The 26,021-nt window shown below is 64.0% G+C and overlaps 3 protein-coding genes across 5 annotated transcripts in view; 1 reads left to right on the top strand and 2 right to left on the bottom strand.

Annotated features, from left to right (window-relative positions):
- Positions 1–13,327: 13,327 nt before the first annotated feature.
- ARRDC2 (arrestin domain containing 2) lies at positions 13,328–15,744 on the bottom strand. Its single transcript, XM_090026980.1, has 8 exons — positions 15,367–15,744; positions 15,226–15,292; positions 14,989–15,136; positions 14,789–14,891; positions 14,432–14,688; positions 14,144–14,303; positions 13,841–13,992; positions 13,328–13,760 (listed from the first exon to the last, which is right to left on the bottom strand). The coding sequence occupies exons 1-8, from the start codon at positions 15,644–15,646 to the stop codon at positions 13,707–13,709; spliced, it is 1,221 nt and encodes a 406-aa protein (XP_089883106.1). The 5' UTR covers positions 15,647–15,744; the 3' UTR covers positions 13,328–13,706.
- A 40-nt stretch (positions 15,745–15,784) lies between these two features.
- PEX11G (peroxisomal biogenesis factor 11 gamma) lies at positions 15,785–21,866 on the top strand. Its single transcript, XM_090026989.1, has 5 exons — positions 15,785–15,943; positions 16,314–16,508; positions 16,593–16,771; positions 17,770–17,820; positions 18,614–21,866. The coding sequence occupies exons 1-5, from the start codon at positions 15,881–15,883 to the stop codon at positions 18,837–18,839; spliced, it is 714 nt and encodes a 237-aa protein (XP_089883115.1). The 5' UTR covers positions 15,785–15,880; the 3' UTR covers positions 18,840–21,866.
- A 76-nt stretch (positions 21,867–21,942) lies between these two features.
- ARHGEF18 (Rho/Rac guanine nucleotide exchange factor 18) overlaps positions 21,943–26,021 on the bottom strand; it is a 42,182-nt gene continuing 38,103 nt past the window's right edge. For all 3 annotated transcript variants that reach the window (XM_090026943.1, XM_090026945.1, XM_090026944.1), the window contains one exon: positions 21,943–25,961. In XM_090026943.1, coding sequence (XP_089883069.1) covers positions 25,804–25,961 — 158 coding nt within the window. In that variant the 3' untranslated portion in view covers positions 21,943–25,803. The remainder of the gene's footprint in view (positions 25,962–26,021) is intronic.

The raw sequence follows: 26,021 nt of genomic DNA, 5'->3' as shown, positions 1-26,021 counted from the left end.
GAGTCCTCTTCCCAGAGGCCAGAAATAGCCTGGTTCCTCTTTTCTCAGCCAAAGGTCTTTTGTTGTGAGCTGCATGCGATTCGTGGTGTGTTGTGCAGGGTCTGTGCTGCGTGTCCTAGGGACAGACGGCCCCGAGGAAGAACAGGCTTGTTTTGCTCAGCCCGACGCGCAGGGCTCAGAGTCCCGTGAGCGGATGCCGCCGAAAGCCGCACGCCGGCAGAGCGGGCGCCCCGGCGCGGGGCTGGGTGACGGCATCCAGCAGCCTGCCCGGTTCCTGGAAACGTCCCGATGTCGAGAAACGTGTGCGTGTGTGTTGCTGCCGCCGGGCTCAGATCCGAGAAAAGGGGCCGGCTTGGGGAGAAAGGCGCTCGCCCGCCCGAGGCCGTCGGCACAGCCGCATCGCGGGGTCACGTGTCCGCTGGGGCTGTCTGCTCAGCTCACGCCCGAAGCTGCATGTTTACTACAGTAGCTATTTTCTTCCCCGACTCTTTTGTTATAGTGGAAAAGGACATAACCCCGGGGATGCCTGCACGGCCGTGGCACCACATCTCCATGATTAAGGACCGTTTCAGAAGGGAACAGGGCCCCACAGGGCACGCACTTCGGGGCAGCGCCGTGCGCCGTGCCGTGCCAACAAAGGGTCTCCCCGGGGGTCGCTCCCGCCAGGCCAGCTTGCTAAAACCGAGCGGGCGCCAGCACCCCAATGCCCAGCGCAGACGTGCCAGAGACCCCTTCCAACAGCCCCGGCCTCCCTGGTTGAGACGCCCCGGGGCCAGTCCCACACACCTGTGCTGCACCCCACAACTGCCGCACACTGGAGCAGTTTCACACCGATCCCCCCGGCTGCAGCCGTGCCGCACGGTCGCTGCTGCAGCTTTTGGCCACGCGTCCGCACAGTCCTGTCCTGGGGGAGTCTCTCCACGAAGGAGGGTCCGTGTCCTCTGACGGAGCTGGGGTGTTGCGCTGTCCGTGCAAATGTCAGCCCCACGCCCCCCTGCGGCAGGGAGCAGGGCCCGGTGGTCACAGGCACGCAGGCAGGGAGAGGAGCGCTCCCGGGGGTGTTTTCTGCAGCACACAACCCCCGGCCCCCACGTGCAAGGGGATGCTCACAGGCAGAGCACGCGCACGCCTCCCTGCTGCCCTCAGACAGTCTCCAGGGGACGGAGGTGGTGCCCTTATCAACAAACACATGCTCGCCTGCTGATTTGGCTCAGGCAGTTTTCAGGTTTGTACCACAAACATATTGTGCTCGCTCCATTAGATGGGGGTGAACTGAGGCCAGGAAAGGCTCCCAAGGAACGGGACGCTGGCCCGGCTCTTCTCTTGGGCTCTGGTCCCGGACTCCCAGGGTTTCCACCCAGGTGCCTCCCCACACTGGGCAGCGCCGCCAGCCTCAGGCCCGAATCCCAGCTCGGGGCTGGCCTTCCCGGACTCGCTTATCAGGAGAGATAAGGCCTGGACCTTTGCGCGGGGAGGGGAGGGAAGGCTCCTTGCAGAGCCGGGGTGGAGGGCAGCGCGAGCGCGCCGGCACGGGCCAGCGCTGCCTGGAAGAGGGGAAGGGCTGCCGCCCGGTGCCCACCCCGCAGAGAGGACGAGGCGGGAAGATGCCCTGGACCCGACGGCGCAGACGGACCGGGTTGGTCTGAACCAGTTGGCTCGCCGAGCCAGGGCAGCAACAGCCGGAGTGTTTCCCCGACAAATCTGCTGTAATTGCAATGCACGTGCAGGCCCGGGAGGAGGATTCACGCGCCCACAAACAAGGCCAGAGGTCCTGGCTCCTGGCTCCCTTGTTTTGAAGCTGTGGCCCACCCTCGTGCTCCTGCTTTCTTGTTATGGCTGCGAGGAGCCGGCTGGGGCGTCCCCGGCAGCCGGGAGGTTTCTCGTCCCCGGCGACGGGCCGAGCCCGCGACCCCCGGCGCGTCGAACCGCCGCGGCGCCCTCCAGCTCTGGCCCCGGCCCGCTGCCGCTCGTCCTCAAGTCACCTCTCAGCGTCTCGTTTTCTCTGTGCTTAGAAAACAGCTCTCCTGGCCCGGTGCCCAGCGCCCTGCCAGCGCCGCCAGGACAAGGGGACCGCCGAGCAGAGCCCCGCACCCGCCCGCGCCGCTGGGAACGGCCCGGCCCCGCAGCGCCCCGCGCAACGTCCTCGTGGGCCGCCCCGCGGGAGACGCCGTTCCCGGGCGCTGCGTCCTTCCTCCTGGGACGGGCGCCGAGCCCCGGGCAGCCCCCGGGGCTCGGGCAGCCCGGCTCGGAGCTCCCAGTCGGTGCGGGGGGAGTCTCCCCGTCCCGCGGCTTCCTGGGGAAACGAACCGGCGACGCTCATCTGACATGCAGAGCCCTTCTGCCCGCCTGCCCTCCGCTTCCAGCCGGTCCCGACAGCGGCCGCCCAGGGCCCCACCGGGGCGCCGAGCCTAGCCCGGCGCGAGCCGTCACCCCAGGGCCAGGCTGCGCCGTGGGCCGCGGCTTCGCGCAGCCCCCGGGCCCAGTCGAGGCCGGCCGCAGGTTCCCGGGGGCGGCCAGGCCCCGCACCTGCTTCCCCAGGGCCGGGCAGGCAGGTCCCGACGACCCCGGTTTTCTGCTGAAACCAGCCCAGACGGGCTGCCTGTGGGAGCCCTGGCCGGCTCGCTGGGCCAGGCCTCACGCCTGACTGCCGGGCAGAGCCCCCAGGGAAACGCCAGATGCAGCTTGGTACCCGGCCCAGACCCGAGCCCGCTCGCCCTCCTCCGTCCTTGGTCCGAGGCGATCACAGAAGGCCCCGTGTCTCAGCCGTGCCTGCGGGTGCCCAGCGCCGGGGGCCACCACCACTGCGGGACCCGCAGACGAGCGGGGCGCAGGGGCACGCGCCCCCGGAGCCTGCCCGAGCTCACGCCTGGAAAGCAGCAAGCACCACCTCGAAATCTCACTCTGCATGGGCTCGGGCAAGGCACATGCCCACCGTGTGCCTCAGTTTCCCTGTCTGGAAAATGGAGGCTAGCACTCACCTCACAGGGCAGTCACTGTTGTGTCTGCAATGTGCCAGGTGGAGGAAGGGGACTAAGCAGTACACGCAGGCGACTCCACTTGTCATCGTGCAGAGCCCACGTTACATTTCTTGGCCATCGTCTGGCGGCTTGGCTAGCTAGACCCCATCTCTAGAGAACCGAGTCCCACATACGTGGGCGCGGTGGCGCACAATTTAGGACAACCGTTGGTCGTCCTTCCCCAACACTCGTGCTCCCTCTGCTCGTGCCCTCCCCCCGTTCCCGTGGGCAGCAATGCTCGTGGCTGCGCCCCCAAATCCGGTGGCCGTTCAGACAGCTCCCGAGCAGAGAAGCGCGCGGCGGGAGCGGGGCACTCCCAGGGGACCTGCCTCCGGCAGAGCCGAGCCCCGGCCCGCCTGCTTCGCCCCAGCAGCAGGGCCAGCCCCCCGGGCTGAGGGACGGTCCGCAGCACGCTGGGCCCGGGCGCCCCGCGCTCCAGCGGGGCACAAGGGCGGCCAAGCCTCGCGCGCGGGGGGCGGCCCGGCGCGGGCTGCGTTCTCAAGAGGAACCGAGAGCTGCCCCGTGCCAGGCCGTGGGTACGAGCTCCAGCCGGGGGTTTCCACGAAGCGTCAGGGTCAGGGAGGCGGCTGCAGACGAAAGCGAAAGTGCACGGCTCTGGTGCCTCCAGGCCGGATGCTGTCAACCCCTTTGCACCCCACAGAGGCAACAAGATGAGAAAACAATTTTTTTTTTTAATTGAATTTGTATCTGAGGCCAAATTAGCCAAAACTGATTCCAAATCCAAGAGTCCAGAACCACACGTGGCCCTACTGCTGGCAACCATCCTCTACCCGCACCTGGCGCCTCAGATGTTTCCAAGGCACATGCCCACCGTGTGCCTCAGTTTCCCTGTCTGTAAAATGGAGGCTAGCACTCACCTCACAGGGCAGTCATTGTTGTGTCTGCAATGTGCCAGGTGGAGGAAGGGGACTAAGTAGTACACGCAGGCGACTCCACTTTGGCGGGCGTCCTACTTGCAGGCTTGGGGTTCGGGCTCCCCAAGTTTTGCTGGCCCTTCGCCATAAGGCCCTTGGGGCAAGCAAGGGAGGAGAGTCGCGTTTCCATCACCTGGGCTTAGCGCGGTTACACCTCGGCAGGTGCTGAGCCAGCCAGAAGAGCAGCTCTCCCGCGGCGCGGTTCAGGAGAACTGCCTTCACGGACACACAGACACGGTGTTTCCCCGGCCAGGTTAAGAAGCCACAAGGCTTGATCTGAGCCTTCAAGAGGCCGACGAGAAAACAGCTTGCACAAGCAGCGTTCTCCAGCCAACTGCGTCACAAAGGCTCTGAGTCACCCGCTTCCTCCTGCGCCAGGTATCGCTGACAGCCCACGGTGTGCCAGGGAGCGCAGACAGGACGTGGAGCCAGGCAGGGCGCAGCCCAGGGGCACGCGATGCCTCCTGCCAGCCGCCCAGACAGTCGCCTGTGGCACCAGGCTCCTGCGCAGGACAGCCACCGCGCAAGGCCGGGCACGACCCCAGGCACCGCTGGGAGCCACGGCCCTGGCGGAGCCCAGGAGGCAGGACAAGGCCGGCGCTCGCTGGCAGCAGTAGGGGCACGTGCCACAGACCGAGCGTGGGTGCTTGTTCCTTCCCACGGGCTTGCGGGACAGTGCGGCAAGAGGCTCCAGGAGTCTCATCAGCCCCTTCCCGTGTCACTCCCCTCACCACTTCCCAGAGAGGCAGGACAGGGGCACCCGGCAGCAAGTCGTCACCTGCTCCTGTGCACCCAAATGCCGTGCCCAGGTGAGGTAGGCAGAGCCACTGTGCTGCGGCCCAGCAAGGCAGAGCACAGAGCGCCCGGCGGTGCACCTCGCTGGGTCGTTCGTCGTGCAGGGCTGGTGTGCAAGAGCCAAAGCCAATTTCTCACGCTGCATCCAGGTCCGCTCTCGCGCAGGACACGTCACCCACCATACGTGTGTGTGCGTGTGCGTGTGCTAGCACCAAACCCACCGCCCGTCTAGCCAAGGGAGCGGGCACCTTGCCGGCGGCCACTGCGCAGCCAGCAGGATGGGTGGCAGGGCAGTGCCACCCCCTGCGCTGGCACAGGGGACCCCGCGCTCCTCCCGGAAGTGCTCGGGGGCTGCAGACGGTTCCCCGGAGCAACAAGGACCCTCCACACACATCACAGGCAGAGTGGCTGCTAGCAGGTGCCTGCTCACCCAGGACTCCTGACACACCAGGCTGGGTGTGCACGCGCTAGTGAGCCACGGCACGGTCCATCTCAGACAGCCCACACAGAGAGCCCAGCCCAGCCCAGCCCCGCCACTGCACGGCCTCGTCCTCCCCGAGGCCTGGGGACACAGAGGGCAGCAGCAGGGACGCCGTGTCCCTGCCCGGCAAGCTGGTGTTGGCCCTGAAACCATCCCACCTTTCTCAAACCGGCCACAGCGTCAGCCAGTGCTCGTGCCGCCATCCCCTGCCAGCGAGAGACACGTCGCCCTCCCTAGCACCAGGGCCCAGCACAGGGGTGGCGAGCAGGGGACATGGAGAAGGGCGTCCCCAGCTCCTCCGTGTTTCACTGCCTCCCACGCTGTGGGCAGAGCCGAAGGCTTTGCTTGCCTGACTGGGACGCGGCATGGTAGCCGCATGCGGCCGTCCTGCCAGCAGAGGCAGCGAGCAGCCCGCCGGCCGGTCGCGCCCAGGATTAGCGGCGTGCCAGGCGATGGCGTATGACGCCTGCCAGCTGCAGCCTCCATCGCCGCACTGTTTGCACAGCAGTGGTGTGACACGGAGACACCCAGCAACCCCAGCAAACAGGAAAAACAAGGCCCAACACAACCACTTCCCTGCCCGCCCACTGGGCCCTGAGAGGCCAGGTGGGAAGACAGGAAGGTACACGTGCACCTTGCAGACTAACTAGGACAGAGCCAGCATGCCAGAGCTGAGCACATGTGGGCAGGGGCCGGAGGGACCAGGCCAGCTAGTCACCACGCACCGCCGTGGAGCCCGGCCTGGGCCCAGGGCTCCCAGCACAGGGCATCTTGCCTGCCACCGCCACGGGGGACCCCTGCACGGAGCAGAGCGGGGGGAAGCCACGCTGGCACCACGCTGCCTGCCCGCCCCGGGGCACCGCGGCCCCAGAAGGCCAAGGCTCGTCTTCCAGCCAGCCGCGTCTGTGCTGCTCCTTAACTCGCCGCCCCGCGGCAGGGTCACAAACGGTTGTTGCACCATAAACAAGAGAGGAAACTGCCTCTCCAAGTCCGGGTGATCACCGAGTCCGGCTGGCCGGAGCGGCGGGAGGGCGGTGGCAGAGGACGGGGGACAGGGACAGGGCAGCAGACCCTGCCCGCGGGAGCCCCCTGCCCCTGGCTGCACACACAGCCTGGCCGCAGGCTTCCCGGCTCAGGACCCGAGGCGCCTGGAGCGGCTCGTAGCACCCGGCTCCTCTCTGCGGAAGGAGCTGCCCTTCGGGGCGGAGGGCCGAGAGCGCTCTCCATGCCCCCGCGCCCTCGGCCCCGAGCCGTGCCCGGAGCGGCTGTGAGCGTGCCGAGCACGTGGCCCTGCAGGGCCTGGGCGACGCCGGGCTCCTCTCCGCCAGCGGCGGGAGTCTCCGGACGAGTGCACCGAGCTCCCCGGGGCCCAGCTCAGCCCTGGGAGGGCAGGGGAGGGGAGGGGAGGGGCGGCCGAGCGGGGCAAGCAGAACCTCCTCCCTGGGTCCAGCGCGTTTTTGTGCGACACCCAAGAGTCGACGAGCAGAGCCCGGCGTTGGCCAGGGCGGCTGCCAGGCAGGACACGCGGCCTGCGCCGGGCAGCCGGCGGCACTCCCCTGTGGCTCCGGCCCTCTGTTTTCCTTCGGGTTTTATTGGCAGCCAGCAGAAAAACACAAACAGAAGAGGGCCGCATCCGGCCCCCCAGCAGCAGCCTGCAGCGCAGCGCGTGGCCGCAGGGCCCCGCACCCAGCCCAGCCGCTCCTGCCGCGGCAGGCGGCAGCCCGCGGCGGGCAGCCGGTCGTCAGGGCCCAGGCCGGCGGCCAGGCCACGGGCTCCGCTCCTGCCGGGAGCCACAACAGACGGCACGTGCCCCGGGCACGTTGGCCACCCCCACCGCGTGGGGAAACCGAGTCACCGAGCGCAGGAAGTGACACCGTCCGAAGATGGCACGTGCCGAGCTGGCCGCCGAGGCAGAAGAAAACCCAGGAGTCCCGACTCCCACGCTCGGCCTCCCGCCCCCACGCAGGGGCTCAGCACCAAGCGCAGCCTGCGACAGCCCGCCGGGTCCTGGCTCCCCTCCACGGGCTGCCCTAGCTGCCACACGCCGCCAAGCCGGACTGCGTGGCCCCCGGGCAGCCGGGGTGGCCACAGGCCTCCCCGTGCCAGGGCTGGCGTCGGCGCCTCTTCTGTTGAGACATCAGCGCCTCGCCACGGTCAGCCGGCTCTGCAGCTTAGCACGCGTGCGTTTACCGGGAAGCTCAGGATGGGGCGACGGACACGTCCCACCCCCACCCGGGGCCCGGCGCCGCAGCTCTCGTGCGCGCGCGAGGGGGCCGGGAGCCGCGAGAGCCCCGGTGCCATGTCCAGTGCCCCGCACGCGCCTCTGCCCCGGTGCCCTCGGGCCCAGACACCCCTGCCCAGCGCCTGCCAGAGCCGCCTCCTTCCTCGGGTCCCGCACGGGGCAGGCCGGGAGCCGGAGGCCTTGTGTGACGCGGGCGGCCTGTGCCAGCGAGGCCGGAGCCCCCTGGACGCTGCCCTGCCCAGCTGCGGCCGCCTGGCTGCTGCTCTCGTGGGGCCACACGCAGCCTCGCTCGCAGACCCTCCAGCTGCGCTGGGCAGCCGGCGGCGGTGCCAGCTGCGTCTCCCGCACGGCTGCGCGGGACTGCGTCTCGCCCCCCCTCAAACGAGCGCCGTCCTGCCCCCAGTCAGGCTCTCCCCAGTCCCCACACGGCCTCGCGGCTCGGGGCACCGCCAGGCTCTGGGCACCCTGCCCACGGGGGGGACACGGGCCCCAGAGGGAGCCGAGCGGGCTGCCAGGGCCAGGGCTGGACACCGGTCCCCGGGGTTATTCACCCCCGCGTCACTGCCCGGCCCCAGGCCAGCCCAGGCACCGGGCACCTTGCGCCCACCCGCGGGGCAGGGGCAGACGCACCGCCCATCCCCAGGTCTGCAGCTGCCCCATAAAGCATGCGAGGGTGGACAGCAGCCCGTGGCCTCGCTGGGGCAGGCGCAGGGGCCGCGACGCTCCCGCACCCCGGCGGGCCCAGCGCCGGCAGCCGGCGTGCAGCGGAGAGCAGGCTGCTCCGTAACCGGAGACCTTGTTTTCGCGCGGCCTCCCCAGAAGCAGCCCCCACGCAGGGAGCGCAGCGGGAAGCGCGCTCCCGCCCCAGGCGGCAGGGTGGTTGTTATTGCGGCAGCCGCCGCCTCGCGAAGCCCTCGTGTTTATCCATAGACATGTTTGTGCGACCGGCTCAGCCTCCTCCAGCTTCCAAAACACTTGGGCAGGAGTCAACAGCTGGGAAAATTTTCCATTGCCAAACGACGAGCGCGCGGGTCAGGGGCAGCCTGGGGTGGGCGCCCCGCCCCGCCCCGCCAGCGGCAGGACGCGGGGTGGGGGCACGAGGGCGAGGGGCGGTTTTGGAAGCAGGGACAATGCACGACGTGCAAAGGGACACCCCCGGGCCAAGCAGGGCCCGGGGCATCAACAGGCCGAGCAGCAAACGGCTCCCACTGGCCCCAGGTTGGCTGGGAAAGCACCGCAGCCCAGGAGCCCTTCCTGCGCCCCGGGGCCCAGACCGGCTGAACAGGAGGGACAGGCGCGCTCCGTGCTGGGCGTGGGGGGGACCGAGACGCTGGCCCTGCAGAGCAGCCGCCACCTCCCACCCGCCGCGCGGCCGAGACTCGGGGCGCGGAGCCCAGGCCGCGCCAGCGCGGCCAGCCCCGGGTGCCAGAGCGAGGGCAGGATCCTGCTGGGGGATGATCCCGCGCGGTCAGCTAGCTGCGGCCCGGGCTCCGGGCCGGCCAGCTACACAGAGGAGCAGGCTGGCCCGGGCCTGGCAGGCAGGGCAGACCCGCGGCGCTGCCCATACCCCCTGCTCCGTCGGGGCAGCTGCTTGCTCCCTGCACACTCGCGCTTCCCGTTGGCTGGGGCAGGAGGGCTCCCAGCGCGTCCCTCAGCCCAGAGCTGCCGACCTCGCCTGTGCATCTGGCACAGCTGGAATCACGGCCCCGTGCCCCTGCGGCACGTGCACATCGGGGCCCACGAGGGCACCACCCGCTCCCACGGGGACGCGCTCCGTGGCCGGTCCTGGGCGTCCCTGCAGCATGGGAAGCTGCCCTGGCCTGGGGGCACCGGGGCCTCTCTCGGCTGGCCGGGACGGAGCCAAGCGGGACATGGGAGCGCTGACCCCGGGCGAGGCAACTGCAGCCAGTGCCGGCAGCTCGGCCCCGGCCAGGCGGAGGATCCAGCCCCCACATCTGCACGAGTGCACGAGGTCAGAGCCATGCCCACGCCTGGAGCCCGTTATCAGTAAAAGCAGCGCATGAGACCACAGCCCCAGACGAAGCGTGCGAGCCCTGTGCAAGCAAGGACCGGGGGCCAGCTGCTAACGCCTGGCCAGGCTGGCCCTCCTGCTCGGCCCCTGGGAGCCCGGAGCAGCTGGGAGCAGCTTGTTTATCCCGGGCCGCGGGAGCTGGATGGGCTCCAGCGCTGCAATCTGCAGGCAGCTCCTGCCTGGCCCCCGCCGCCTCGCCCTTGCCGTGTGCCACGCTCCCGGGGCGCAGACAGGCTGGGGGCCTGACCCTCCTGCAGGGAGGACGGTGACCCCAGAGGAACACGGCTGGGATGCCCAGCCACCCCCGGGGACTCAGCTAGCCGAGGGCCGGGGGGCCGGGGAAGGTCATGCCGGGGCAGCTGCTTGTTTACTTCCCAGGAAAGAGGAAGCCTTGCGCCGGAGCCAGGCGCTGGGACCAGGCGGGGGCCGGGGGTGCACACGCAAGCTGTCCCCACCCCCCGCGGCGGGGGAGCCTCCGACCCGGGGCTGGCAGAGCAGGGAGCGCCGAGCGCCCGCAGGCGCTGCAGGACCCAGGATCGTGCTGCCCGGTTGTGCTCCTGGGTGGCAGCTGGGGCTGGGCAGGGCCGCCCCCTGACCCCTGACCCTTGACCCGGCCAAGGGGAGAAGCTGCCACTGGGGTCTGCTGGGGGCACACGTGCCCAGCCCGGCCCCAGGTCCCTACCGCGCCCATCCTGCTCGCAGAGCGGGGGGACCTGCGCGCTTGTACGCAGGGCACTGCAGACCCGGGGAGCGGCACTGTGGGACACGAGAGCAGCTCTTTGGCCTGGGGCAGCAGGGGTTGAACCCCGAGAGCTCTGCAAACCCTGCGGAGCCAGACCCAGACCCGGACCCGGAGCCAGATCCAGATCCAGGTCCAGGCTACACCTCCTGGAGGCAGCTGTGCAAGGAGCCCAGCGAGGCTGGGGCTGGGCCGGGGCTGGGGCTGGCTTTGCCCTGGGTCAGGTTGGGCTGGAGGGAGGCGATGGGGACAAAGACCAGCAGGGTAAACAGTGTCACACAAAAACAGTGCAAAGGGCACGGGAGCCCACAGACCCGCTGGGGGCCAGGCCGTGCTGGGGGTCTGCAAGGCTCTTCCCTACAGCCTGGCCAAGCGCTATAAATACGCTGGGCCCCATGCTTGCGTAACTCGCCCCTTCAGCGGGACCAGGGCCAGGGCTCAGCGTGCTCCTGCCAGCACCGCGCACGTTTGCACAAGGCTGTGCAAGAGGTGCCTTGCATGGCGGCACCTGCCCCTTGCTGCAGCTCAGCACAGCCTGCCAGAGCTGGCCCTGCAGCCCCAGAGCGGGGCCCAAGCAAGCGCCCAGCAGGTCCGGGCAGACCTTGCGGGAGCTGCTGGTGGGAAGCTGTGGCTCGCCATGCCCCAGGCCGTGCCGTGGGCCCTGTGCATGCCTGTGCACTGCAGTGGAGGCTGCGATGCAGCTCCTGCCCTGGGGAGCCGGGGACCTGGGCCAAAGACCCCCAGCATCCAGGGGACACGGCCCTCAGAAGCAGCGGTGCAGCCCCGGCGCGTTCCCCCGTCAGCTCTGGTGCTGCCAGGCAAGGGGCTGCGTGATGCCACGGCCAGAGTCAACCCGGGCCAACAGGCCAGGCAGGACGCCCGTGCCAGGGTGGCTCTTCTTGCAAGTACTCCCTCGGCTCCTGGAACCGGATGTCAACATTATTGCCCTGGGTGGCACTCAACAACCGGCCTACAACCCCTGCAGTGGCCGTGGGTCAAGGCTGTGATGGCAGCCTGGGGTGCTGGGGCGCCACACGGCTCAAAACACTAACCCCCATCTGCAGTTTCTGTCTTACAAAACCATCCTCCCGTGGCCGGGCTGCCCCGCCAGGGCAAGCACACACTTTCTGGCAGGCTGTGCCCACAGTTATATATAACAGCTCTATATATAAGCACCGGGGTATTTTCATCGCTCTACAGTGAGACACCTCCTGCACCTGGAAGCACAGACGGTATGTCCTTGCCGCGTGCCCGCTGCCCACGGATCGCTTTACAGGACACCCTCAGGGACCCCGCGCCGGCCTCCGCTTGGGACGCAGCTCCCTCCTGATGCCACGCGGTCGCTGGGCCGGTGCCCAGGCCGGTCGGATTCCCAGCAGCATGGGGCCAGCCCTGATCAGGACACGCCGCGGCCGGTCCCGGGTGTCTGGCCTGGGCCAGGGAGCGCAGCTCTCACATGGCTGGACACGGCCCCCAGACCCCTAGCTCCTTGTTTCTGCCCTCCCAGGGCATTTTTCCACCACCGAAGCAGCCCCAACCCTCCCCACTTCCCACATGGCTCCCTGGGCCTGGAACACCCCCAGTCCTGGCTTTCCAGCCTCCAGCAGGGCATGCGGCTTCACTCAGGCCACGTCCATGCAGGGTCTTGCCTAGCCGAGGCACCTGCAGCAAGCACCTCTCAGCCCAGCACGCGCCTGCCCCAGGTGGGCACATGGTGAGAGGCTGAACTGCTTGTCCACAGCGTTGTGATTTTTTCTCCTGATGCACAGGCAAGAGGACAAGGTGGGCTGGGAAGTCAGGAGAGGCACTCCCCATCCTCCCCCACCACCCCTGGCCAGGAGCCAGGGCCCAGGACCGGATGAGGGGCTGGCTGCTAGGGGTGCCAGCTGCCCAGGGAAGCAGGAGCCTGGCAAAAAAACACCCCACCCCCAGATGAGTAGGACCAGGAGGGAAAAGAGCCAGGGCCAGCCTTTTTCTTCCAGCTTTTATTTCCAAATCTCACATGGTACAAAAGTAGGAACATTACAGACAAAGAAAAAAAAAAAATACTCCTTATAAAAACACTTCCAGGAAGCTCAAAAGCAGCCTGGACAGCCCTCAGCAGAGCTGGCGGGCTCCTGTGGAAGCGAGCTGGTGAGGCACTTGGCGATGGCTCCCTGCAGGGCCACGCAACCACAGCTGCAGCCCCAGCCTGGGGGCAAAGAGACTCGTCCCATCCCAGGCCAGGGGGAGAAGGATGCAGCACTGGGCTCGTCTCACAGGGACCAGCCTGAACCCAGGCACCCACGCAGCCCTGCAACAGCCCCTCTCCTTCCCCCCGGGCTTCAGCATCACAATGCCACCTGCCCCTGAAGCACCAGCGCTGCTCGAGCTGCTCCTGCTGCCCACGGGGCAGTGAGCCCAGGGCTGCAGGTGCACTGCATGGGACTCCCACTCTTCCCTCCCAGGCCCAGAGCCCCCGCCGCAGGACACCCGGCACCACGGGCCTCCCACCTGCCCGGCTGTCACCACCAGCATGTCCGGCCTCTTTCAACCTTTGCAGCTGGAGCAGGCGGTTCCAGCGGCACCAGCACAAGGGTTCCCCAGAGGGCTTCCTGGCCCCTGCACCTCCTGGCATCAGAGGCATCTCCACCCGTGCCTGTCCCTGCCTGACCCCATGGCAGGCAGCCCCAGCACATCTTAAGGCTCGCAGGCACAGAACAGCAGGGCCCTGCGCGGCGGGACATGAGGAACGGCCCCAACCGAGCCCAGTGCAGTCTTAAGGAAGCAGCAGGGGGAGGCTGCCCCGGTGCCACCCAGGCATGACCAGCCCACGCTCCTTCCAGGGATCCAGAGAACTCCCTCCAGGGCTGGGTTGCCATCACGGGAGTCTGCTGGAGCAGAACAGCGCTGAGGCTGTCTCGAGGGAGCCGGACAATGCCCAGGAGAACCCAACAGCCCTACAGAAGGAAGGAAGGAAGGAAGGAAGGAAGGAAGGAAGGAAGGAAGGAAGGAAGGAAGGAAGGAAGGAAGGAAGGAAGGAAGGAAGGAAGGAAGGAAGGAAGGAAGGAAGGAAGGAAGGAAGGAAGGAAGGAAGGAAGGAAGGAAGGAAGGAAGGAAGGAAGGAAGGAAGGAAGGAAGGAAGGAAGGAAGGAAGGAAGGAAGGAAGGAAGGAAGGAAGGAAGGAAGTAAGTATCTGCCACCCTTCTGTGCCTAGGAGGCACACAGCACCTGCCCCAGGCAGGGCAAGTCCAGGGCCAGCACCCTCCAGCTCCAGAGCATGATGTCAGTCCAGGGGACAGCCCTGTCCCATCAGGAGTGGCTGCAAGAGCAGTGAGCAAAGGCAGGATCTTGGTGCTGCAGGCGCTCTCATCTCGCAAGCGCTTCTCAGGTGCTTCTCCTGCTCCAGGAGAAGCCAGGGGAGCCCACAAGCTTCTCATGCCCACGGGGTTTTCGTGGCAGTCAGCGGCAGTGCAAGCGCGTCCTTCAGCAGGTCATGCAGCGTGGCCGGATGCCCTCGGCGGGGGGGTTGGGATCCACCTGGGATGGGCAAGTGGGAAGCGTTAGGCACCAGCACCCTGCGCCCCAGGGCCCCCCGGCCGCGCCCGGCGCGCGCTCACCTCGGAGTACAGCGGAGGCGGCCGGAACCGGAACTCCTGGATGTAGGGGAAGAAGGGGCCTTCCAGGACGGGGCCGAGCCCCGCGGGGCTGGGCGGGGACAGGCTCACAGCACTGTCTTCACTGGACACCACGGCCGAATAATCCGGGGGAGCTGGAAAGAGCCGCGGCACCACGGGGTCAGACGGGACCGGCGATCCCCGCACGCAGACACAGCCGCCCCTGCCCGGAAAGCGTGGCACTGAGACGCCCGGAGGCCGACAGCGCTCGCCCCTCTCCCCGCCCCGGCACAGCCGGGCACTCACCCTCGGGCTGCTCGGGGAGCACGCCGAGCCAGTCCAGGTTGACACTGTACTGGCTGCTGATGCTGGACGTGCGGCTGCCAAAGGGGTGCAGCGGGATGGTGCCGATGACCAGGGGCAGCTCCAGGAGCAGCTTGGAGGTGCCGGGGATATCCACGCACACCTGGAGGGGGCGTGGGGCCGGTCACTTCTGCACAAAGCTCCGCCAGGAAACGCCTCGTGCCCGAGCCCAACGACCAGCGCTGGCAGGTGCTGCCTGCACGGGGGCAACCCGAGCCCCAAGGCGCTTACCTTGAGGCTGTACTCCACTTGCAGGACGCGGCACTGCAGGATGGACGGTCCCACAGGGGGGATCTTCAGGGCGCGCCCGTGCCACACGTCCCTCTTGCCCGCGGCCACCGAGTCGCCCATCATGCTGGCCACCACCACCGTCTTCTGCTTCTTGATGCCGCGGGCGATGAAGGTCTGCGTCTGGATGATGGCGGCTCTGGGCACCACCGCGCGGGACGTGCCGTTGTCGATCTCAGCGAAGATGGGGATGACCTCGCCTGTGGGCAGGGTGCCGCGTCACATGGGCTCGGCGCACGCCCGCCTGGCCCAGGGACCCCCCGCAGCAGGGCAGGACCCCGAACGCCACCCCTGCCGTACCTGGGGTGTAGCCCTTGCGGTCGATCTTGGCGGTCACCGAGACCTGCCCGCGGTTGCAGTACCAGGCCCGGGCCAGCTTCTCCCTCGCGCCCGCCTGCGGAGCCTGCAGGCAGGGACAGGCGGGGGGTCAGCCCCGGCCGGAGCCCGCGGCCGCCCGCCCCACGCGCAGGCGGGCCGGCCGGCCGGCCGGGGGCACTCACCAGCAGGGCAGGCGTGTTGATGTCGATGGGCTCGATGACCGTGAACTCCTTCTTGGCCGTCTTGACCACGGCCCAGGGCCGGTGCAGCTTGGCCTTCACCCAGTAACGCACGCTGCCGTGCTTGCCCTCGAAGGAGGTGGCCAGCGCCCTGGGGGGGCAGCGCGGTCAGGGGCGCCCGGCCCGGCCCGACCCCCCTCCCGGCCCGGGGCAGGGGCAGGGGCAGGGGCGGGCACTCACTCGGGCAGCTGGAAGGAGAAGGGGAACTCGTGCCTGCCGGCCGGCAGCTCCGCCACGCCGCCGTGCTCTGCGGGGAGAGAGCGGGTGAGCGGGCGCGGGGCGGGGCGGGGCGCGGCGGCGGCGGCGGCGGCGGGGCGGTACCTGCGGGCGGCGGCGGCAGCAGCGCCTGCTGGTGCGCGAGGAAGTCGTGGCGGTCGCTGTAGCTCTGCGTGTGCGCCGTGCTGGAGCCCGCGCTGCGCGACTCGGTCCAGTGCACCCGGGCGCAGCCCCGCGCGCTCAGCCGCAGCGCCGACACCCGCGCCCGCGCCGCCAGCTCCAGCACCACGCGGCCCCGCACCGCCGCGCCCGGCGCCCAGGCCGCCTCCGCCTCGGCCGGGCGGTCCAGCTCCACGGACAGGCGCCGCACGCGCTCCCACAGCATGGCCGGGCGGGGGCGGGGGCGGGCGCGGTCAAAGTCGGGACGCGGAACACGCACCGGGCCGGCGTCCGCAGCGCCACTGCCGGGCCGCCGCTGCGCGCCGCCTTATGAGCACTAAGCCCCGCCTCCGGCCCCGCCCCGCCCCGCCCGCGCTCCAGTGCCACAGGCAGCACCCAGTGGCCGGGCTCGGCCCCGCCCCTGGGCGCCACGTGACGGCTCGCACCCGGAAGTGTTGCCATGGCGGCCCCGCTGCGCGGCCTTGTGTCGGCGCTGGAGACCTACCGCGGCCGCGACCGCCTGGTGAGGGGGGCGGGGCCGCGCGGGTCACATTACTGCTGACGCTGCGCGCTCTGTGTTACGGCTGCCAGTGGGGGGCGGGATTGGGTCCATTGCTACCGGCAGCTGCGCACGCGCAGGCGCGGGGCCGGGCTGGGCTCTGACATGGCGCCGAGGACGGGCGCTCCGTGTTACGGCTGCGGGGGGGGACAGCAGTTAATCATCCGTTAGCAGCGCCACAGATGCGCACTCACAGTTATGGCTGCCAGTGGGACATGCAGGGGACAAGGCCTGAGTTCTCCTACCCCAGCCCTGCAAACACACACACTGTGCTGCGGCTGCCAGGCAGGGGTGGGGAAGGGACACGAGCTCACGGTCCCCACTGACCCCACAGATGCGCACTCTGTGCTACGGCTGCCAGCTGGTGGGGGGCACCGTGGCCGCGGCCCAGCAGGGCCCCGCGGAGCCCCCCTTGGCCCGGAGCCTGCTGGCGGTGTCAGCACAGCTCAGCCAGTGCCGGACGGTGCTGCGCCTCTTCGACGACCTGGCCATGCTCAGCCACAGCCGCCAGTACGGGCTGGGCGCCACGGTAGGGCGTGGTGGGGCGTGGCACTAGGGTGGGGGGTGGGGCACCCTGGTAGGGCCGCACGCACTGATCCCCGACTGCCCGCAGGAGGAGGACGCGGTGGTGCGCTGGCTCTCGGTGCTGGGTAACGCGGCTGACCAGCTCTACTACCCCTGCGAGCACGTGGCCTGGGCAGCCGACGCCGGCGTGCTGCGCGCCCGCTCAGAGCGGTGGTGGGCGCTGAGCACGGCCTTGTGGGGGCTCTCGCTGCTGCTGGGCATCCTGCGGTAAGGGGGCCGTTGTGTCCCAGCCCCACGCGTGCCGGCTCCTGCCCGAGGTCGGCCTCGGGGTGCTGCCCTGCTCACCCCCGCCATGGACGCCCTCGTGGCAGACTTCTGTCCCCCTCCCCTCGCAGCGCCTGGGCCCGTCCGCACTCCCTCCCGGGGGCCCGCCCGTCGGTCCCCGCGTATACGACAAAGGTCATTTTTTTAAGGCTTCGGGCAGGCTTGTTCTCCTCACCCTTTAATCCTCGAGGGAGAATCTAAAAGCTTGGGTACATCTGGAGGACGCAGCAGCATGCGGCAGGTCAGGCTTGTTCTCCAGGCTGGCTCCAGTCTAGCCCCAGGCTCTCATGGATTGTGGCTGTAGGAAAATGTGTTTCCATCCCCTGACTGTAAGCACGTGGAAGCGAGGGAGGTTGTTGCCCTTTCCCCTAGGAAAGGCCAATGCTTGCATAATGCGACTTCCCTTAAAACAGGTTTTTAGGGCACGTCCAGGCAAGCGTGCGCACACACGGGCCCTCTGCAGCACCTCTAAGGCTTTTGAGGGGCCACAAAACACACGCAGCGCCCATGAAAAGATTCTGTGCGCTGTGTCTTTGCATGCAGCCAGAATTAGATACCGGGAAATCCCGGTATCTAAAAAAAAAAGGAACCAAACACAAAAAAAGTGGCACAGCGCACATGGCAGCAGTGTGGGCTGCCTGAACCCAGAGCCAGGCTCCATGTGCCCCGATTGCCACCCCGGGAAGCCCCAGGAAAGGCTGCTGGGGACGGCCCAGGTGCCGGCCTTAGCCTGGCCAGTCCCAGCAGGGCAGTTTGCAGAGCGCGTGTGCAGGGGCACCCCTGGGGACAGGCAGCAACACCACAAGTACGTGCCACTGCTGTTTGTCCCTGGGGAAGGGAGCGTGTGCGCTTGTCAGGACACATCCTCAGAGAGTCCGAGTGACTGTGCTTGGGGGGTCCCTTGGGGTGCAGATCACTTACCAGATCCGTCTCATTTCCAGGTCTCTGAGAATCTTGTCTCGGCTGAGAAGACAGGTGCGAGCATGCACTGGGTACGATCGTTCTGGCCTCTGTACCATAGTTAGTTTAACACCAATACTCCTGTCTCCTGCAGTCGCTTGTCTGCGGGCCGCACTAAATAGCGCTTTTCCATTTGGATCGAGGAAGGCTGATGGAGCCAGGCACTCAGTAATCAGAAAATTGTCAGGTCTGTTTCCGGAGAAGTGGACATGTCCTGGTTTCTGACTGCCGTGGAGCAGCGAATGAGGCACTTGCCAGCATTTCCTGAAGCCTGTTGTTATCTGGTTTCTGTGGGTGCCCTTTCCCAAGTGTGGCTCAGCAGGAAGGCCTGGCCATCGCAGTAGGCCTCCCCCAAATAAGCGGGACTTTATCCCCTCGTGAGTAATCTCATGCTTCAGCAAAAAGCACTCGGGCACTGAGATTAGCAAGATGCAGGGCCGTATGTATCGGGCACCCTTTCAGCGAAAGGGAAAAGCCAAGCCCAAAGCTGCTGGCACTGCACAGCACTGGGGAACAGTGCTCTAAGCAGATACGGGTTTTTCAGAAAAAGAGCAGACCGCTTCAATTGCGCGTCAGCAGGAAGCTTCCAGGATTAGTTGTGATGCTGCTGTTGAGGCTCATGGGCCGATCGTGGGAGGAACAGCAGCCGCAGATCCTCTTTACATGGATCACCCCGAGTTGCCTATGCAAACGCATCCCACTGGCTGCAGACAAACCATTTGTTCAGCTCTTTTGTCTGTGAAAATCACTTGCCCGTCATGGGTGTGTCAGCTGTGCAACTCCTCCAGGAGGACTGACATGCTTCTGCCTTTTCCCTTCCCACAGCGAATCCCCACAGGAGAGGCTGAAGAGGATGAAAGCCCAGATGAAGTCTGAAGTCTTGAGCATCCTCAGCAGCATGGCAGACCTCTCCAATGCCATCCACTGGCTGCCACCGGGATTTCTCTGGGCTGGACAGTTTCCTCCGTGGCTAGTGGGTCTTATGGGGACCATATCATCCCTCATTGGTGTCTACCAAATGTATGTAGGGGAAAACGCTGGGACTGTGTGAACCATGGTACAGGAGCCCAAGGTGTCTATGGTAAAGGTACACTTATACGGATACAGCATTCATGCTCAGTGCCTCCTGTAATTAGGGTGTGATCACAAGGTGTCTGTAATGAGAGGGGTTAATTTGGATTAATGTTTTTCTGGCTCTTCTGCACCCTTAGTATATAAAGAACCATGGGACTGATGTGCCTGCTGCAGAGGCAAATGGAGTGGGGAATAATATGAGGACGGCCTGGCTCAGGTTTTCCAGAGACAGAAAAAGGACTTCACACTTCCCACCTGCAGCCGCCAGAAGGCGAGGGCCCGTGTGCATCCTTGTGGCACAGAAACCTGGGGCTAAGAGGAGTGGGGGAATGGGACCAGGTCTGACAGCAAAACAACAAGGGCAGGATCCTGCAGCTTCCAGCCCCCTGGCACGAGCTCAGGCTTGTGCAGTGCTGCGAGAGAGCAGCCCCTGCCCCTCTGCTTCCAGTTGCCAGGACAGGCATTGCCACAGCAAGAGGCACCTGATGCGAAGCAGGTTTTACTTGTCTGCCCTCACTCCATGGATGTCTTGTTTCTGTGATCTTTAAACCTCAAACCAGAGCTCCTGCCTGAAGAGACAGATGTTCAAAGGCTGGTGCTGGTGGCACTCACACTTGGGGTACAGGTGGGACGGGAGGAGCTAACCATCACTGCCACCTGTCCCGGGTGGGTTTTGGGAAGCTTGCCTTTAGTGCGTGTGGCTTCTTTGAGCAGACATGTTAGCAGCAGAGATCTTGTGGTTTGAACAGAACAAGCAAAATGGCACGGTACCTTCAGGTGATCCTCATCACGGCGTGGCTGTCTCCAGCCCCTGCTCATCAAAACCAAGTTGCTTTTTAAAAAGGAATCAAGTGTATTTTAATGTCAAGGGGACCAATCATGGACTGCTGAAACCAGTTGTACAACAGTCCGTTTAACTGTTTCTCTGGCTGTGCCAAATAGAGAGAGCTGAACACTTCAGAGGGGACTGGAGGGGTGATCATTTTTGCTATGCACAAGACACATTTCTCTGTCTCCAAGCTGCTTCTGAACAGCTAAAAGCCAGGGGGCTGGAGCGCTGCTGTGGTAGCAGCTCCGCAGTCTGCCCTCGATTGAACTTCCCGCCTTGCAGGACGCTCCAGAGGCTAACAGGTGCTGGACTGCTCAGGCCTCCAAGCTGGCACCTCTGGATCATGCTGCTCTCCCACCAGGCCTGGCTGCATTTGCTGTAGCTTGTTAACATGCAGAGAGCAGTATGACAGTCCTGCTTCCCAAGAGGCTCAGCTCTCTGCCCACTTCATTCTCATCATGGGCCTGGGGTCGAGAACCAGCTTTCCTGGCGTGTTGTAGCCCACCACTCTTCCCCTACCAGCCCTGTCCCATCTCCTACCTGGTCTGGCTCATCCTGCTACTGTGGTCTCATGAAAGGGCTCGTTGCTGGTCTTTCCTGAACACTGTGCTGCTGGCTGGCTGGCAGGAAACTCGGCACCAGGTCAGGACGTGGGTAAGAGACAGATGCACACTGGCTCGGGGAGGCTCCCTGACCTTGCACCTCCCAGCCTGCCCCAGCAAGAGGGAACCCAACTGCCCCTACTTCTGGGCCAACATTGTGGGCCAGAGGCGGTGATGAGCTGGCAGGCCCTGTACCTGTCTGCAGGACTTAAGTGTTGGTGCTGCCGGCAGGCTGGACGCTTGCTGCAGCTACTGAGACCACTGTGCTGGAGCCTGATCCTGCTGGTTCACTCCAGCACCTGCACCCACCGTGCCCAGCAGGGGGCAGCAAGGTCAAGGCCATGGCTATTCAGCCCTGACCCCTGCCCGCAGCCAGGGTCTACTGGAGATGAACAGAGACCAGGCCTGGAACAGGGGCCCCGCAGTGCGGCACAGCATTTGGGGCTCCCTGAGGCAGAGGCATCCCAAACCCCGTGGTGCTCAGGTCCTTACAGGCATTTCAGAGGGGCAGGGCTTTGCCCAGGGCCACAGGCACCACGCAGCCCCAGCCCCTGGCACAGGGGCCAAGGGCTGCCTTCTCCAAGCAGGTCTGTCACTGCCCTTCATTCGTAGGCTCTCTGCCATCCCTGTCCGATGGGCACATCTGCACAGCAGACATTGTGGAGAGGCAGGCTCAGTTCGTGCTGCAGAGGCACTGGCTCCACGCCACAGGGCTGTGAGCATGGCTGTTTGCCAGACACGCACCTCAGCCGTCCCTGCCTCCCTCACCCTGGAGCCTCCTTGCTCTCCAAGCCACTTTGTCTGTGCCCTTCTCCTCCAGGCCTGGCTCTGCAGCTCCTTGCACCCATGGCTCCTTCCTGCAACAGCCCTGCAACTTCCCAGCATGCTGAAGGAGCTGCAGCAGTTCCCATGGCTGATCCAGCTCACGGGCAGTCACCGCCCTCCCTGCATCATGGAGCAGGTCTGCTCCCTGCCCCAGCCTCGCCTGAACTACTCCATGCCCGGGGCAGAGCCATTGTCACTGCCCGCATGGGCAGCAAAGGCTCCTCCTGCTCGGTTGCACTTTCCTCTGACCAGTTCTACCTTCCTCCTTGGTCTACTGTCCGTGACCGAAGGCCCAGCTTGCCCGGCTAGGATACCTGCTGGAGTCTGAACACTGCAGTGAGAGGAGCTGCTCCGCGTCTTAAGCTCATCAGAAGTGGAGCTGGCTTCGAACAATTAGCTGGGTCTTGCCCACGGCAACAAAGGGCAGCAGCCAGCGAGGCAGAGCGCAAGGGGATCCCATTACTGTGGTGCAGGTTTCAGGTGGTAACTGATACCACGTGGGACAGTGCCACGGACCTCTCACCGGGCTGGTGCAAAGTCGCTCCAGGCTGAGGCAACCCATTTCCTAGTTTCACCTTGCCACTAGGCCAAACTTCAGGCATCCTGGAACGAGGCCACCTACCTTTAAGACTCCACCTGTGCCACAAGCCCCCGACTCACCCAGCTCAGCTCCGTCCCTCTGCACTGCAGCAGCAGCAGCACCCCTGGGGCACAGGGAGGGAGTTTCCTCTTTAGGGTAAGAAAAAGCAGATGCACATGAGAAATGACAGTCAGTGTGAAGGTAGCATTAATCTCAAGTTGAAATAAAAGTGTACAAAGGCAGCTAGGTTTTGAGGGTTTTTTATTGCTAGAAGCTGGTTTCAGCTCTATTGCAGCTTTGAAATCTTCAGTGGAGAAACACTGCAATCATTGTAAAAATCATTGTTTGTGTGCGAGGATCATGTTTACAATTACCCCAGAAGTGCACAACCAAACCGAATATTAACATTTAACCATCCACTTTACAAATAAAATTAAGGACTACAAAGAGGTCGCTACTGGATTATCAACAGTACAGGAACTATGTACAATGTTTACATCCTACCAGGGGAAGCCACCAAAACACCTCCCAGCAGGTCCATCGAACCAGCCATCATGATTACTCATTAAATCATTACAGTGCAGAGGCCTCTAAACCAGACCTAAGACTAAACAGCATCAAGAGTTGAGAGCTGGGCAAGAGATCCAGCCTGCCACGAGGCTTGCTTTCAGGAGATTCCCTTCCCAAGCACAAACAGAAGCAGACTAAAGTAAACTTTCCTAAAGTGCTCCAATTCTCTTCAGTACAAAAATATAAAACGCTAGTTATCAACATGGCACAACTGAATCCAACACAACATGTGCGTGTGAAGGAAGAAGAGCTGCCAGCAATTAGCAGGATTCGGGGCTGGCCGGGAGAAGGGGGAAGGCCGTTACCCCACGAGCAAGGTTCGCCATCACGCCGGGGTGGGACCCACTGCAACGGGAGAGCTAGGCAGGAAGCTCAAGACCTCTAAAACGACAGCCAAATGCTCCTCGTTCCTTTACACAGCAGACGCTGCACCACACCGGCTCCAAGGGAGCCAGACCTGGGGACCTGCTGGCTGAGGCGGAGGAGTTTTTTGAATAAATTTATTTTTCAACCATTTTGCCATTTAACCTGCTACTTCATGCTGAAGTAAACGGCAAAATACCAAGTACCATGAACAGACTCCAGGAGTTGCCTGCATCTGGCTGCGGGACTGAAAACAGAGCGTGACTCCATGCGTATGAGCAAGAGGGAACCACCCGCTTTTGTTCTCGGGTCCTCCGGCCTGTCCTGTCCCGGGATGTGCAAGCACGCATCTCGAGATAACACCGACACGGCTGCCTCAAGCCAATCACAGCAGCCACCCTGTTGGACCTGCTCCCCTCAGTTCCTAGCCGGGAGTCAGGCGCTTACGAGCACTCCAGATGCATGCTCAGGGTGCGTCTATCGTGGCGAGATGTAGGAAACCCAAGGCATGAAACATGAGTGAAAGGACAACAGAGGCAGCCCTCAGGCTGGAGGTGAGCACTGGAGATCAAAGGCCAGAAGCAGCCCCCAGCATTAGGTACAAAGGAGAACTGTGGAACGACTGAGCAAGCGAGGCAGAAGGCAGCTCAGCTATGCTGACAATGCCCCATGCCTAAACCAAGGGGGACTGGTGGGGAACTCTGGCTTACGGGGATCGCATCCTGCCTTTGCCTCATGCTCGAAACAGAACTTGATAGAGGTTTAAAAGCACATCACTTGCCCCGTGCAGAACCGCCTCTGGGATCTCAGGTGCCTCAGCGTTGCTCGAATCCCAGCAAGCCATCCTTGCAACAAAGGCAGCCCTGGCAAACAGGAGCATCATGGGGCCCAGAGGACTCCAGCCTGCGGAGGCATAGCCCATGTTCCTCAAAGGTCTGTCGCCAGCTTCCCTCTGCTTTGTGTTTTGGAGGCAGGCGAGTGACACTGGGCTAGAGCCCTGCCTGCTTCTGCGCACGCTAGTGAGAGCACATCGCCCTGCTGCTCTCTGTAACGTGTCTTCTGCAATGAGGCCAGTTTGGTTTCTTTTCTGTTTTCTTTCCTTCAGCTGCCACTGGATCCAACAGACCTGAGTGCAGAAGGGGCATGTTCTCACTCCAGGTGCAAGCCATGTTGACAAGCCCTAGCGGCAGCCTGACACTGCACCAAGGGCACATGCCAACTCAGGGTGGTTTCTCAGAGACAGGTGAAAGGCCCAGAATCGGAGCAGTCTCGGGCCCACTGCAGGGATGCTGCATCGTTCCCAGCTGCTACAACTGCTCCTTTGAAGCAATGCCAGCAAAGCAAACATTTAAAAGCAAACCAACAAACCTCTGGTTACATTTTAAACCTGATTTTTAAGCATTAAGGGCAGCGAGACTCCTTACAGGTCAGGTGGGTTCCAGATGTCATGGCCCTTTCCAAGTACATTCACTGCAATGAAGAGAGCAGGTGACAGCAGCTAAAGAAACCCCTTGGCCCTTGATCTGTTCTTCTCCTGCAGTACAAGGATGACACAAATCAGAGGAGCCAATTCACAAGGTTGGTTTAAAAAGCCCAACCTCACCCCCATCCCAGGCCAGGACCAGGGGTGAGCTCCATCCCACTCATCCAGCCTCGCTCTAGGCTAAAGCTCCCCCAAACCTCAGATTTGGAGGAAACATTTATGCACAATATTGACAAGGAGCAGCCCCGACCACAGCCCGAAGGAGGAAGGTCGCTGCATTCCTGCTGCTTTGACATGTTTACAAAGAAGGTGTATGCTAATCACACAAGAGGAAGGCAAGGCATTTCCTCCTGGTGTTAGGCTGGAGAGACCAGTTTTCCCTCCTATCCCTGTCCCCCAAACGATCCCTTTGGGGCATTTTGACTGCAGTCACTGCTCCTCAGCCCAGGAAGCATGCTGATGAGGTGTAGCGCACAATCGAGTACCAGACAGAGTTGTGCACTGCTGTGGAAACGTGCTGCTGCTTGAACAGAACTGTGTTAATCTCATCTCTGTGCCACAACTGGCTCGACACCGCCCCATCCACTGGAATCAACGCAGCTGTGCAATGCTTCAGTTATCGGTACATTACTCCAGTTGCTCCCTTTTCCCCGCATTCGAGGGCTGCAGAGCACTCCCACCTGGGACAGCAGCTTCATGACGCTTCATTGCTCGGTGTGACATCCCAGCGAGCTGGCAGGCAGGCAGAAGGTACAGGACACAAGGGACCAGGCAGGAATTAACTGATTCCGTGCCGAACCTGCCTCAGTTCACACCTCTGAGAGAGACACAATCCCAGGCTCAAAGTTCAGTTCAAACCAGCGCATGATTTTGGCTTTGGGAATCTGCACTGTACTCACCACTCAAGAGGTCTGCACCTGATGTGTCATACAGGAGATGGACCCCATTTAATGCAAGGAGCTGGCCAGGGAAACATCTCCAGCCCAGCTCCTCCTAACCGCAGCAGAGTTTGTACAAGTCCAACCTGTTCCATGAAGTGGAGGTCTTGCCCTTGGACTCTGGATGCTGAAAGGTTTACAGTTCCCCTCACCTTGTCCATGCAGGAAGCACCCACCTGCTGAACTCGCTACCAGATGCAGCCGCCTCTTGTCATGCGAGGGGGCAGGTCACCAGCCTTGCTGCCTGCAAGCAGACAGGCTAGCTGTCCAGCTACTATTAACCTGTGCCACTGTTCACTGCTCTGTAAAGAGAGGTCTCAAAATGTCACAGCCATTTGATGGCCTCTCATTAAAACTGTACATAGAAACTGAGGGGGGGCGGGCGGCACGCTGACGGCTCGCTGATTCTGCAAGACGTGATCACCAGCAGCTCGGGCAGACTCAGAGAGCAAAGTACAGCAGATGGCAACATTTTAATAGGCTCTGAATGGATACACCTAAGCCAGGTACAAGACAAGACACTCCCATGCCTGGGAAGAGTTGAAAGCTAATTTGCGCTGTGGCAGTGCCCTCGTTTGGAGCCGTCAGGAAAGAAGCCAACCAAGCAACACTGAAGCCCCGCTCCAGTCCCTGCTGGTGCGAAGGGGCAGGGCAGACAAACAACCACCAGCCCCACGGGTCTCTGCCATGTTAATGCCGGATTCGAGTAAAGAGGCAGTATGGCAGGAGGTCCTTCACAAAGTGGAAACAGCTAGAAAAAAATCACATCTTCTTTGCTGCCATCATCAGGATTTATCAGGGCTGGTGGAGAGGTCATCACAGTCTGGACGTGAATGCTGTTGGGCTTGAACAGGTTCGACGATGCAGACGGGAGGGTTTCTGGCTGGGTATCTGTGGGCCCACACAACTCTGAGAGAGAGAAGAAAAATTCACCATAGCATACAACATCCCCACTCAGAAAGACGACTC

Source organism: Crocodylus siamensis, chromosome 14 (genome assembly GCF_052110815.1).
Source record: "Crocodylus siamensis isolate JL-2025a chromosome 14, ASM5211081v1, whole genome shotgun sequence".
Classification (NCBI taxonomy): Eukaryota; Metazoa; Chordata; order Crocodylia; family Crocodylidae; genus Crocodylus; species Crocodylus siamensis.
This window is presented reverse-complemented; position numbering and strand designations above follow the sequence as displayed.

Coding starts and splice junctions, on each gene's coding strand:
- ARRDC2 (XM_090026980.1), bottom strand. CDS start 15,646: ATGCTGTGGGAGCGCGTGCGGCGCCTGTCCGTGGAGCTGGACCGCCCG. Junction 15,137..15,225: donor TTCTCCTTCCAGCTGCCCGA/GTGAGTGCCCGC, acceptor CTGCCCCCCCAG/GGCGCTGGCCACCTCCTTCG. Junction 14,304..14,431: donor AAGTGGAGTACAGCCTCAAG/GTAAGCGCCTTG, acceptor CGCCCCCTCCAG/GTGTGCGTGGATATCCCCGG.
- PEX11G (XM_090026989.1), top strand. CDS start 15,881: ATGGCGGCCCCGCTGCGCGGCCTTGTGTCGGCGCTGGAGACCTACCGC. Junction 16,509..16,592: donor AGTACGGGCTGGGCGCCACG/GTAGGGCGTGGT, acceptor GACTGCCCGCAG/GAGGAGGACGCGGTGGTGCG. Junction 17,821..18,613: donor CAGGTGCGAGCATGCACTGG/GTACGATCGTTC, acceptor CCCTTCCCACAG/CGAATCCCCACAGGAGAGGC.